This window comes from Equus przewalskii, chromosome 10 (genome assembly GCF_037783145.1).
Source record: "Equus przewalskii isolate Varuska chromosome 10, EquPr2, whole genome shotgun sequence".
Classification (NCBI taxonomy): Eukaryota; Metazoa; Chordata; class Mammalia; order Perissodactyla; family Equidae; genus Equus; species Equus przewalskii.
In genome coordinates this window covers 23,067,914-23,080,887 of record NC_091840.1, presented here as the reverse complement: position 1 = coordinate 23,080,887, position 12,974 = coordinate 23,067,914, and the positions used below count along the sequence as shown (strand labels likewise).

The 12,974-nt window shown below is 56.7% G+C and overlaps 1 protein-coding gene across 9 annotated transcripts in view; it reads right to left on the bottom strand.

The window, feature by feature from the left end:
* The window catches only part of CACNB1 (calcium voltage-gated channel auxiliary subunit beta 1), a 29,234-nt gene that overhangs the window by 6,728 nt on the left and 9,532 nt on the right, over nucleotides 1-12,974 (bottom strand). The window contains exons 1-15 of one of the 9 annotated variants that reach the window (XM_070560496.1): nucleotides 12,845-12,945; nucleotides 12,211-12,317; nucleotides 11,848-11,998; nucleotides 11,040-11,231; nucleotides 10,510-10,640; nucleotides 7,980-8,066; nucleotides 4,836-4,955; nucleotides 3,932-4,054; nucleotides 3,217-3,353; nucleotides 2,915-2,991; nucleotides 1,536-1,555; nucleotides 1,188-1,268; nucleotides 695-753; nucleotides 399-508; nucleotides 75-226 (exon numbers count right to left, since the gene is read on the bottom strand). In XM_070560496.1, coding sequence (XP_070416597.1) covers nucleotides 75-226; nucleotides 399-508; nucleotides 695-753; nucleotides 1,188-1,268; nucleotides 1,536-1,555; nucleotides 2,915-2,991; nucleotides 3,217-3,353; nucleotides 3,932-4,054; nucleotides 4,836-4,955; nucleotides 7,980-8,066; nucleotides 10,510-10,593 — 1,050 coding nt within the window. In that variant the 5' untranslated portion in view covers nucleotides 10,594-10,640; nucleotides 11,040-11,231; nucleotides 11,848-11,998; nucleotides 12,211-12,317; nucleotides 12,845-12,945. Of the gene's footprint in view, nucleotides 1-74; nucleotides 227-398; nucleotides 509-694; nucleotides 754-1,187; nucleotides 1,269-1,535; nucleotides 1,556-2,356; nucleotides 2,512-2,914; nucleotides 2,992-3,216; nucleotides 3,354-3,931; nucleotides 4,055-4,835; nucleotides 4,956-6,576; nucleotides 6,701-7,979; nucleotides 8,067-10,509; nucleotides 10,842-11,039; nucleotides 11,232-11,847; nucleotides 11,999-12,210; nucleotides 12,318-12,844; nucleotides 12,946-12,974 lie in introns of those variants that run through there. The other 8 variants (XM_070560494.1, XM_070560495.1, XM_070560498.1 and 5 more) reach the window with 8 other exon arrangements.

The window sequence follows — 12,974 nt, the reverse complement described above, 5'->3', positions numbered from 1 at the left end:
GATTAAGTCACACCATTAGTGAGCAGTAGCTGGGATCTGAACACAGGCGGCACTCCTGTCCCCACTGCACCCACCTTGGGAGAGGTGATCTTGATGTAAACAATGATGGGGGCCAGTGAGGTCTTGGAGAGCTGGGCTGGGTGGTTGATGGTGTCGGCGTCCAGAGCGACCAACTGAAGGGTCCGGGCCAGCTCGAAGATTCGCTCGATCTCGCTCTGAACCTCAGCTGGGGGACATGGAGTCATGGGGAAGGAGGAATGGAAGGGGCTCCCCCAGGAGGCAGTGGTGGATAGAACACTTCTAGAGATTGCCCCTCCTCTCCTTCCCCTCCCACACCTGGCCTGGGGCAGGGGTTGTGGGGCCCAGGGGCGGGGGAAGTTGTTGAAGGGGAGGCTCACCCAGGCTGGAGCGTGTGTTGGAGCGCTCAATGATAATATGTTTGCTGGGGTTGTTGAGGACTGAGCGCTTAGCCAGGGAAATGTCTGCTGTCACACGAGTGATGGAGATCCTGGGGGATGGGGTAAGGGGAGTCTGGGGTCAGGGTGGACTAGAATGCCCTGCCCACTTCCCAGACTCCAGGCCTGCCTCTTATCCCTCAGTCCAAGAGTCCCAGGATTGTCATTCAGGCCATCCCGCCCATCCCCAGCAGCAGAGGACCACTGTGGAAGTGGGGAGCCAGCTCCCAGGGTCTTACCTGCCATCAAACCGATGTTTCAAGAAGTCAAATAAAGCTTTCTGCATCATGTCTGTAACCTGAGGTTGGGGGTTGAGGGAGGAGAAGTCAGGCATTTAAAGCCACTCAGGAAGGGTGGGCTGCTGGGTATTTGTACCCTCACATTCCATTTTCCTCCTAAGTTCCTGAGATGACTGGGCCCCTATGCGGGGGAGGGAGGGTTCCTTCTGAGTCTGGGGGACTCCAATAGGGTCTCTGGTTCCAAAGGGCCGTCTAGGTGGTATCTCTGGGAGGACTTTTCTGGGGGTGGGGGGTTGGGGAAAATAGATCCTTCTGAGTGAGTCTCCCTCTGGGTTGGGCCCCTCTGGGGGGTTTCTCTGAAGGTCTGTAGCCCTCTGGGGAGGACACCCTGGGAAGGCCCTGCCGGGGGATCTCTGGGGTCTGAAGACCTTTCTATGGAGTCTCTCTGGAGGTCTGGGCCCCTCAGGGTCCACTCCCCTCTAGGGGCTCCTACCTCATAGCCCTTGAGCGACGGTCCCACCAGGATGATGGGCCTCATGGAAGGTACCACGTCATAGGGGGGCACATGCTCTGTCTGGGGGGAAGCAGGCAGGGGAAACCCCAGAGTGGAGATGGCATTAGCCCCTCTCCCCCAGCCTCCAGGATCCCTCATGCATCCTTTCCTCCCCCTGGTCCCAGAGCCCAGATATGGGGATCAGAGTGGCGGTGGGAAGGGATGGCCAGGGAGAACCAGGAAGGGTGGGGGAAATGGGGGTGGGCAGATAAGGGAATGGGTGTTAGCAGGTCCCCCTAGCTCATCCCAGGGGGTGGGGAGGGAGACACAGAAAGCTGTGATACTCACCGACTTCTGCTTCTGTTTGGCTGGGTCCAGAGATTGCCAAGTGGGGGGAGGGGGAAGAGAGAGGGGAGGGCACCCAGGCAGGGGCAGAGGGCAAGGAAGGAACCAGGACAAGAGAGGGAGGGAGAGCGGGCAGACGAGGAGAGATAACAGGGCATGCGTGTTAGTGACAGACAGAGCCAGAGAGAAGGGACGGGACCCCATGCCAAGAGGGAGCCAGAGATAGCCCTGGATCAGGGCTGGGAACAGGACTGACGGCCAGTTCAGTGGACTCGGGAATATTCAGACTACCCTGCCCCCTTTCTGGGTTTTGGAAAAGAGCTGGAAAGGGTGACAGCCCCTAATTTGGTGCCCATCTCCTAACCCCAGTGCAGGCCAACCTGCCCATTTTAAGGGTTCCCTTAACTGTCCTGCTCTGCAGCCAGTAGACTCCCATGTGCCTACCCTAGCCCCATGGAGTCCAAAAAGGACAAACAAGGGCCACCATTCCACTCTCCCCTTCACATGTGAGGGTTGGGGGCAAACATGGACTGTCCCACCGGTAGTGAGGGAAAAGGTCAGTTTCATTACCACCTGACCCTGCTTCTGGGCCGGGGGCAGCCTTCCAAGGGAAGGGGCACCTCGATTGCAAGAACCATCGCTTCCTGGGGCTGGGTGAGACTGTATGCGGAGATGGTGCATTCTACCCCCTCCCTCTTCCTTGGCAGGAAGCCCTGATCCCACAGAATCAGGCTGGTACATCTGAGTCTATTCCAGGCCCCCTCCCCCTGCCAAAGAGCTGGGCCTTGACCCCTCCCCTCTTGCAAGAACCCAGTAAGAATTACCTTCTTGAAGAAGGGGATGCGTTTGCCGTGGGGTGGCGAGGTGGTGACACTGCTAACACTAGTCTTGGCAGAGCCACTCTGCTCACCAAGCTCTGCCTCCTCATCCTCTAACTCTAGGGGGTCTAGTTCAAATGCTAAGTTAGTCATTTCATTACCTGGACCGGAGAGTCAGGAGAGAGGGAGGAGGGAGGCGAGGTGGGGAGGAGTGAGATGGACATGGAGACACAAGTACAGAACGCAGGGATGGGATGGGGAAAAAAGAAAGAAGAAGAGGTGAATGGAACAGGGCTGGGAGAAATGAATGGGGGCGGGGGGTAGGGGAGTCAGGCAGAGAGATGGAGCTACCAAAGAAATGGGAGAGGAGAGACATGAGAGGATGGGCGCTGACAGGCCCAGCTTGTGGGGCGCCCTACTCTTCATGGAGGGGGGACCACTGCATGTGTTTGGAGGACTCACGATAGGGATGGCCTCTACTGCAGGGAAAGGAGGGGACAGGCAGTGGGGAGATCACCCCACCCAGGAGCTCCCTGAACCCCCTGGGGTGGCGGCAGCTCTTACCACTGGCAGGGGGCGTGGGGCGGCGGGTGCCAGTCACCACGTCTCCCAGACTGGAGCTGGAGTTGTCACCTGATTTGCTGTGTGGGCAGAGAGGCAAATGGAGCCGTGAACAAAGGGGTGGGCGTGAGGGTGGGGGAATCTTGTTCTCTCACATGCTGCCCACCCCCCAGGAGATCCTCCAGCCCCAGTGGTGATGCCACAGGCTGCTCTGTGCCCTCAGGGCAATGCGTCAACATGTGAGGCCTAGTCCTGGCTGGATGGCCTCTCCCAGGGTTGGGAGTGCCCCGCCCCCAGCCAGACACCTGGAGCTGAGGCGGTTCTGGCGCAGCTTCTGTTCCTGCAGCAGGCGCAGGCTGTCCAGTTTGACAGGGCTGGGGATGAAGCCAACCTCACAGCCCTCCTTCACCAGCCGCCCGATCCACCAGTCATTATTGTATTTCTGCAAACAACAATGGCAGGTGGGGTGGGAGAGACCCAGAGGGAGACTGGAGATGCGAGCCAACAGCCATCCTCCAGGGGAAACCACCCTCAGACTTGCCCACCCTGCCCAAGGGGTGGCAGCCTCAAAGAACCTGGCCCCTGGCTCCAGCCTCTGAGTACAGGCCCCGATTCTCAGGACAACTCCAAGACCAGCATCCTCTTGGGCTATGGACCACCCCATCCCCAGCACATCCCTGTTCTGGGAGTCCTTCCTCCACCATGTGCCTGCCCTACCCTGGAAAGTCAGGGAGAGGAATAAATGCTGACACCTACATGTCACCTACAATGTGCCTGGCACGTTGCCCCTCCACTTACAAGCCTCATCACAAACCCTCCCAACAACCTTGTGACCTAGGCATTACCACCCCATTTTATGAAAAATTAGAAGCTCAGAGACGTGGAGAGATTTGTCTAAGATCATATAGATTCAGCCCAGCTCTGCTTGGGTCAAAAGTCTTTTTCCACTAGAACTCTGGATGCCCCTCTCCTAGCACCCACCACCATGCCCTCCCTCCAGATGCCAAGTGCTCTCCGCACCTCTTTGATGTGCAGGAAGTCCTTGGGCTCGAAGGTGATGGCCACTCCCTGCACAGGCACCTCATCCCCTGGAGTCGGGTTGTAGCCGACATTTGTCCGCACAGCAAATGCCACCGGCTTGGTCTAGAGGAGGCACGGGGAGGATGACAATCAGATTAAACCACAATGTAATGTACAACTTCCTGACTGGGGTGGTGATTATGTGGAGGTTTGTGTTGTAAATCGTTCGTTTAAACATATACTGAATGGCTTATGTAGTTTTTTGTATGTACGTTAAATTTCGCAATAAAAGAAAGAAAGCAAAAAATAGCACTGTCTTCTCAGGGTGCAGGATGGCACTGGGGAATGATAAGTATTCGGGGTTGGGGAGCCCAGAATGAAACCCAGAAGGAATAATAATAATGGTAATAATAATTAATAATAATAGTAATAGTAATAATCATGATAGCTACTACCGTTTAGTGTGCCAGGTACTGTGTTACATGTCTCACACACATTATTTCATTTAGTTATTCATCACAAAAGCCCTATGAAATTAAGTACTATTATTATCTTTATTTTAATGAATGAGAAGACTAAAGCTCAGAAAGGTTAAGTGACTTGCCTGAGATCCCACAGCTTATAATAGCCCAAGAAGTTCGATTCCAGAAAGAAGTGAAAACTTTTAGCACTTCTCAAGTTCCTATTATGTGTGGAAACAGTACTAGGCACTTATTATACTGCACAAAGAGGCAGCTATTAGGGCCCACATTTTACAGATGACAGACAGACGTACATCGAGGCCCAGGGGTACACCAGCTAGGAAGTGGCTGAGCCGAGACTTGACCCTGGGTCCATCCAGGCTGTCTCTAAGATGTGGGGGTGGGGGAAATAATGCCAGCACAGCCCCACTCGCCTCTCTCACCTTGGCTTTCTCGAGCTGGGCTAATGCCTGGCGCTCTGCCTCCTTCCTTAAGGCCTCCCGGTCCTCCTCCAGAGACACGTCGGAGTCCGACGGACGGCTGGTGTAGGACTCCGCCGAGCCCTGAAAACAGACAGGGCCTGCTCAGGGCCAACGCTGCCTCCCCAGCTCCTGGGCCTCAGAAGGCATGGAGGTACCACCCATTATGGATGTCTCAAACCCCAGGCAGCCCAGCATGATGCCACAAGGGCCAGAAAAAGGTGGTATTAGATGGGAGCAGCCAGAGATTGAGGTTTGCAGGACCCAGGGAAGAGTGTGGCCCTAGGAAGGGTGACAGCAGCAAGCAGGGGGTTAAGGCAGGTCCAAGGACAGCTGCTGGGGCCCCGGGAGGGGTGGGAACCTGATAGGGGCACTGCACAGGGGAGGAGTGCCAGGGGACGCGTCTCCACTCCCTGCTCCTCCTTCCCTCCCCTGCCCCCAGTACCGGCTGAGATAGACTCAGCAGAGGCCCAGTGAGTCCTCCCAGCTCCCAGTATAGCCACCAGCTTAGGCCTGAGCGCTCTGCACCATTGGCAGTAGGCAGCCTGCTCGGCATGATGCAGCCATCAAAAATTTTGCTATCTTTTGCTCAAAGATGAGAGAAGACAGAATCCTACCTCCACTGCCAGAATCAGGAGAGCCCCAACCCTCAGGCTCATGAGATACAAAAGAGAACCCAAGATTCCTGGGGTGGTACAGGCGGAAGAGGCAAGTTAAGAGCAGAATATGGGGCAGGACTTTTCCCAATACCAGGGCTGCCGGCTGCCGGGGTCAAGGCAGGCTCAGAAGTCTGGGTGTGCCAGGAAGCTGGCCTTGACCACCCTGACCATCCCAGAGCACAAGGAACTCCTTCAGGGATGCAGACACATGTGTAAGACACACGTAGCCTGTCCAGACCCTGAGTGTGAATGAACATACTTATTCATGGGTCTGCTTGGATGTGCAACTTCGAGTGTATTTAGGACGGTGTGTTCCATGATTAAGTGCTGGATGTGCATGACTGAATGCACACAGGTACACATGAGTGCATACAGGGGGGTCCTAGGTGTCTGCGTCTCTGAGGGTGTGTGTGGCACGTGAGGGCAGGAGCCAGGAGGTGTGGATTTGTGTGACCACGCTGCGGTGGTGTTGCTGCAAGGGACGGGAGATGATGTGGGAAAGAGCAGAACTGCAGAGATGTGGGGGTCCTTTCCTGAAGGCATGAAAGGGTCACTTGGCCAGGAATGTCCATTAGCTTAGTATGGAGGGGACCTGGGAAAGAGCGAAGACAAAGTCCCACCTTCCTCAGAGGGCCCTTGTCCTTAGCTAGCGCTGTTGTCCATCCCCTTCCTCAAACCAAGAAAATGGGAGACTCGTGAGGGGAAAGTGGGTGAACGGTGGAGGGTGGGGTCTCTAAAAGGAGCTGGAAAAGAGATCCAAAGGAAGGAGAGTGAAAACCGGCCAATCTACCACTCTCCTGCTGACAGGAGCACTCAGAGCCAGGGGGACAGACGCCCAGAGAGCCAGAGAATGAGACCCAGAGATAGAGTGATAGAGAGGCACTTACTGACCCCAACACACACACATGCACACGGACATATAAGAAATGGCGGGAGGCAGGGAAACAGTGAGGAGGCAAGGAGACAGGCTGGAGTGTAGGCCCCCCCACCAGCTTTCTTGAGGGGCTGCTCCCACCCCCCTACCCCCCACCCCATCACCAGCTCACCACTGCAAGGGTCCGGCTGGGCGCCTCCATCCTGGCGCCCTCAGTGCCTGGCCCTGCTGGCCTAAGGGGTGGCCCAAACTGCCCGTTCCCCCAGGGGGCTCAGGTTACAAGCAGAGTTGCTACATGTGCAAACTGCTAGGGTATATTTAGCTCAGAGATGTGGCAAGGACTGCCCCCCCACTCGCCGCCACCTACTGGGGGTCAGAGCTGGGGAGATGAGAGGAGGAGGGATTGGAGGCTGGGGTCTGACCCCCTGGGGTCGGCAAACACTGAAAGAACCAAGGCCCTCTTCTGTCAAGAGGGGTGACACCAAGCACAGTGTCATTCTTCCTAGCCGGGTCCTGACCCAGCCCTGCAACAGGAGGGATGAGGGAGAGATTGAAAAAAGGACTTCCTGTATGTATGCATACTTAGGAGATGCTGGGATAAAGGCTCCCTTTCCTGACCCTCTCGGGTCAAGCCTGGGCTTAGATGTGCCAAGTGTTGTAGAGACAGAAGAATCACAAACAAGGGCCTTACTCCAGTCTGTGGTGGATCTACCTGGCACCATCCTTTCTCCCGCCCAAGGGGCGATGACCTCTCTACCATCCTCTGCCCTCATATGCCCTGCCCATTTCCTCTTCAACATACTCCTTTTCCTTGTCTGCTCCCGAGCTCCTCTCCCCTTTTTTGGGTACCAGGCTTTATTGAGATGCTCTGTAGTCATAACAACCAAATGCCTCTCTCGCTGCCTTTCCCTGAGCCTGAGATGACCTGGGGTTGAGTTAGAATAGAGACGAGAATGGCACCTTCCTGACTGAGCCCAGATCCCAGAAAGCTATTCAGTTACCCACGTCAGTCAGGGGTGCTGGGATAAAGTCCTCTCTAAAACCAACTCCCTCCTGCCTCTACCCCACCTCCCTCAACGCATTTTCTCTCCGCATATTAAAGAACAGTCCTATCTGGATGTGAGAAGGGCGGTTTCTGGACCCATACCTAACCAGAATTCCAGGCTCTGCAATGTCCTGGCTCCGCATTTCTTAGGACCTGCCTCTACCTCATGCTGTCACAGATTCTGGGGGAGGACATGGAAGCAGACAGCCGGCAGGGGGAGTGGGTGACAGCCCGAAGCAAGCTAGAAGGAGGCAGGCCAGGCTGTCCCTGAATGAGATGACGCAGGCAGGCAGGCAGTAGGGGCTGGTGCTTGGTGCTGGGGGAGGGGCTGGACGGACGGGGGCTGAGGGAGTGGGTGCAGCTGAAAGTATATGCAGGAGAGGTCATGGGGTGTGAGGGTGATGGGGTGGTTCAGGCAGGTGACAAATGACATGGGGGAGGGTGCCTGGAGAAAGCCTCAGACCCAGCTCACCAATGCTGGTCTCCACCAGCCAGCCACCTCCCTCTCCTCAGCCCAGCCTCCCCATTACCTGGCGGACAAAGCTGTTGGATGTTGTATCCGAGGACGTGCTCCCATCCGACCTTTTGAACCGCCCTTTCCTCTTGCTGTATTTGCCCTGGAGAAGCCAGGAAGGGACAAGAGTGGAATCAGAAAGCACCTTTCCCAACCCTCATCCCATCAGGCCCAGAGCTACAGCCAAGCCTCGGGAATATCATTCCCTGATCGGAACAGCCCCCCCCCACCTTCTTCCCAAGATGGTACAGCCCGAGGGGGAGGGAAGGCCCAGACCACAGCCCTGGGGTGGGGGACAGTGTACAAGAGCGCTGGGAAGCACACACAGAAACCCCCAAACCAAATCGCAGAGGCTGGGAAGGGGGAGGCACTGACAAGCTGGAGGCTCATTAGGCAGCAAAGCTAATTAAGATGCTGGGCAGGCTGCAGAGGCCTGGGGGAAGGGAGAGGCTGCCTGCAGTGCTGGGGGGGCCAGCAGGCAGAGAGAGCTGGGGAAAGTCCCCCGCCCTCTCCCCCTCAACTGGAGCAGAGCGGGCCTGAGAGTGCTGTGGCCCCAGAGCAGAGAAGAGGAAAAGAGGAATGGCCACCGGGCCCAGGCAGGCTTCTCCTCATGCCCAACTCTCGCCTTCATTTTTCATTTTTCGCTGAGTGCAGAGGGGAGTGGCAGCTCTCAGCTCTTGGAGACCCAAAACGAGATATCCGGGAGTGGTGGGGGGTGTGGAACTGCATTTGGAAAGTGAACACCCAAGCCCAACTCTGGCTCAGGGCCATGGGGCAGATTTAGCTATCCCCACCCCAGCCCTGGCAAGACTTTGTCTCAGCCCCCTCCTCACCACCACAGTGGTCACACTTCTTCCCAAGGGGGTAAGAGAGATGGAGCCTCCTCTCTCTAACCCCCAGCTGCCACTGCCCACACGCTGTCCCCATGGTACCCACCAGGCTACGTCAATCTAAATGCCCCTTGGCCCTGCCCCAAGGCCAGCCTAGGACAGAGCCCCCACAGGTCCCTGAGGTAGGCTGGCTCAGTCTCACTGGTTGGGCTCCTGGCCTGAGTGGAGTGGACGCTGCCTCACATCTCAAGCAGCCATGCATTCAGGGATTTCCAGGCCTCCTGTAAAGGGGGCTGCTTCTTTGCCCTCCCCTACTCACATACACACATTAGCCCCAAGCCAGCCCAGAGTAGGGTAGAATAATTGAGGGTTCAGGCCCTCCAAGCCCCCGCCGCCAGCCTCCATCCTAGAGTTTCTTTGCCAACAAAGCTAGATAAGCCACCACGAGGCTGGGGGCTCTGGTTCCTTGGACCTGAGTACAGGAAGGAAAATGGAGATGGGACAGAAGGGCACCTCGGAACCCTTCAAGAAGCCTCCCTCTCATTCCCTTCTCTCAATCTAGACATACACCCAACCTCTAGGATCGAGGACCCCTACAAACTTAAGAGGATCTCTCAGTGAGCCCCAGACTCTTTCACACCACCACCACCCCAGGCTGGGAAAAGGGAGTGGCACCCAGAGGGACAAGGGACAGCTGAAAGGAAGGCCCCAGTCAGCTGCCTCCCAGGCTCCAAGGGGCCTAGGGTGGAGAAAGGAGGTATTTTTAGGTCTGATCTGACCCCCCCTACATGCCCATCAACCACATTATCATGATGGTTACAGTTGCTCGAGACTGGCCACAGCAAGAAAAGAGTTAATGCTATCCTACCCTTGGGGTATTGCCAGATTGGAGAAGGACATAATATCCCAGAGAAATTCCCTGGCACGACCCCCCCAGACTCTGCTGGTCACCAACCACACCCAAGAATGCCCCTTCCTGGGGGTAAACCAGGGGCACAGCAAAGTGTGAGTGGGGGTGGGATGGCAGACCCCTCCTGAAGGTAACACAGCTTCTTCCCCTCCAGGACAGTGAGTTGGCATCCATCCAACTTTCCAAACTTTGGAGGCGTTTTCCGGGGCTGGGGGGTGGGGTGCGGAGGGAGAGATAACGTGGGTGTTGGGGGAGGGGAGCTGGTCCAACACAGGGATGGAGCTGAGGTGTCTGGGATGGGGGCCTGGCCCCTTCCCGACCCTCCAGGACCAGTGTCTGCGGCTCCGAAGACCTGCTGGCACCGCCCTCTGACCATCTCCTCGGCCATCTCCCGGGGCCACCCCCGCCCCACCCACCCTTGCCCGACGCCCCTGAGCGTGCTCTGCGTCGCCCCCTCTGCCAGAGCTCGCTCTCCAGCTTCGCTCAATCTCCGGATCCCCCCGCCAGCACCCTTTCTCTCAACCCACTGGAGCCAGTACCCGAGCAGCAGAGACCCCGACGCGGGGGAGAGGAGGAGGCGAGGATGACAGGCGGCCCAACCACCCCCTTCCCGCTCCGCAAAACCGCAGCCCAACTCCGGGCCAAGCGCCCATCAATCATTAACCCGGCATGATGAGGGGCGCGCAGGCGCCCCTCTCCCCTCGGCGCCGGGCACAGAACCCCTTCCTGCCCGGCGCCCCCCGAGCCGACCCCACAAGCAACGCGGAGGCGACCTCCTCCCCTCGGGCCCAGCCACCATGCCTCACCTGTGGGCTGGGGTCGAAGACCTCCATGGGGATCTCCTGGGAGGGTGGGTAAGGGCCCCGGGACATGCTGGTCTTCTGGACCATGGAGAGGAGTCTCCCCTCCGGCCGCCGGCCCGGCCCAGCCGGGCGCCCTCAGCGCATGAGAAAGGCCGTCGGAACCGAGAGCAGCGCAGCGCAGCCAGCAACCGGTGCAGCCACCTGGCCCGGTCTTCGGTTGCCCTCTTCCTGCCTTCCCTCCCTCCTCCCGCTCTCTCCTCTGCGGCCGCAGCCTCCTCCGCCCCTGAAGGCTCAGCATCTCCCCCCGCCCCCTCCCTCCCTCCCTCCCTCCCTCTGCCCGCCCCAGCCCCGCCCCTCGCAGCCCCTCCGGCGGCTCCGCACAGACAATGGGAGGGCGGCCGGAGGGAGGCACGCCCCTCCTGGCTCTAGACCGGGCTCGGCGCTGGCCTTGGTCTGGCCCGGGGTGAGGGCGGCCCGCTCTGAGGGGAGAGGAGAAACCGGCCTTGGGGCTGGGGGCGGGGGGTGCGGCTTACCAGTGGATGCCGAGCCCTGATGGGGGTGAAGCGCGGATTAGCATGGCTGGCACCTACGCCCCCTTCCGTCCCAAACCGCTCTTCCTAGCGGTCTCCCCATTCCACTCCAGCTTGGGCCACCGGAACTTCCCGCTCCCGGTTATCCTGGGACCTGGCTTTAACTCCTTTCTCCCCAGTGTGCGCCCGGGCCGCCTAGAACCAAACAGAAAGGCCCTTCCACCTACAACATGGTAGTGCAGGCCGGCCGGAGGCTGAGGCTGGGGTGGGGAGGCTGTCCAAAGGGAGTCCCAACAGAGACAGGAACAAGAAATCCCAGGAACCCAGGAGTTCTTCTGCCCTAGTCGCTAGTATCTCTCAGGCCCTCCCAAAAGGCCAGGAGTGGGGCTGGGTGAGGTCCCTGTTCTCGGAAGAGAGAGGAAAGAGGAGGAAGAAATGTGGAGCTGAGGAGAAACTGGCTAAAATCAGGTCTAACGCTCTTGCCCTAGAATTGCTACCCCTTCATCCTTGATTTGGGGACAAATATCCAAGGCCTGGACCCCACACACCATGATCTGTGGAGAGAAAAGGAACAGGGGATTCTGGCAAGAGACTCTGGTGCCAATTTGGTAAAGGGTCTGTCTGGTCACATGGCCCTGGACAAATCACCACACCTCTCCTGCAACATGGGGTTGCCGGTACTGTGCTGTCTTTGTCACCTGGGATTATTAGGAGGATGAGGGAGAATGAAATTAAATGATGGATTGCTGGGGTGTTTGGAGATGCTGTAAGGTGCTGTACAGGAGTCAGTCAAGACAGGAGGACCTCTTACCGCCATAGGTGCCCCTTCCCGTGCTTCATAGAGATGAGAAGCAGAATGGAGAAGTTCCCGGGTTCAGTGACCCTAAAATAAGGCCAGCCTGCTGTGTTCTGCTGGAGGAGAGACTGTGGAATACACTGACGCCTCCTCCTCGCTCTGGGTTCTGCAACAAGTGGATGGGCAGCCTAAGTCGTTTCTCTGATCACATTACTTTGAGGGAGAGTGAGGATGAAGCACATTAGCATTGTTCCATGAACAGATCCAACCCTAGCAAGGTTCCCATTTGCTCCCTGGACACGAGAGACCCTGGCATGACAGACAAGGCATGGGTTTTGCAGTCAGAACTGGATTTTCAAATTCTGCTACCTCACTCACCTGTAAAATGAGGATGACACTGATTGTGTTGTGAAGAAGTGGCATGAATTTTGCTTCCCTCCGTCTCTTTTGACCTTCTCAGCTTTAATTGGCAGCCAGAAAACTTCCTGTGATAGAGATGGGGTGATCTGCTTGAGCCAAGCAAGGAGGTGGAGCCAGAACTCAGATCTAGGTTTCTTAGACCCCAGAATATTCTCCTTGGGTTTTTGCATTGGGTGCTTCAGAAAAAGAGGAAAGAATTATGGGTGGTCCCATCATTCAAATTTATTTATTTTTTATTTTTAAAATTTATTCTTTTAACTCACAACTGTTCATTCACTCAGACTGTGCACCATTTCTCAAGTGCCTACAATGTGCACAGCTCCATGAGAACCAAACAAAAGACTGGTTCCCACCATCAATGAGCTTGTTGTCCTGATGCCTTCCTTTGCAATTTGCAAACGTTAACTCACGTGATTTTCACAAATGAATGACGGAAATATTAGGATTAGGTACACTTTACAGAGGAGGAAACTGAGGCGCTAACAGATTAAGCACCGTAGTGAAGCAAAAAACATATCTAGCGATCTGTTCTGCACGCCAGAGGCTCCCACTCTACCGGGAGAGTGAATTACAGGTTGCTTTTTCCTGATACCTGCGCTCATTGTTCTCTCTCGCTTCATTCATAATTTTTTTTCCCGCTAATAAAGCATTAGTCTGGAAGACGCAGGACGCCTGCTAAGACTAGGCCACTCTAGCAAAACCCCCTATCCCGCCTGCGCAAT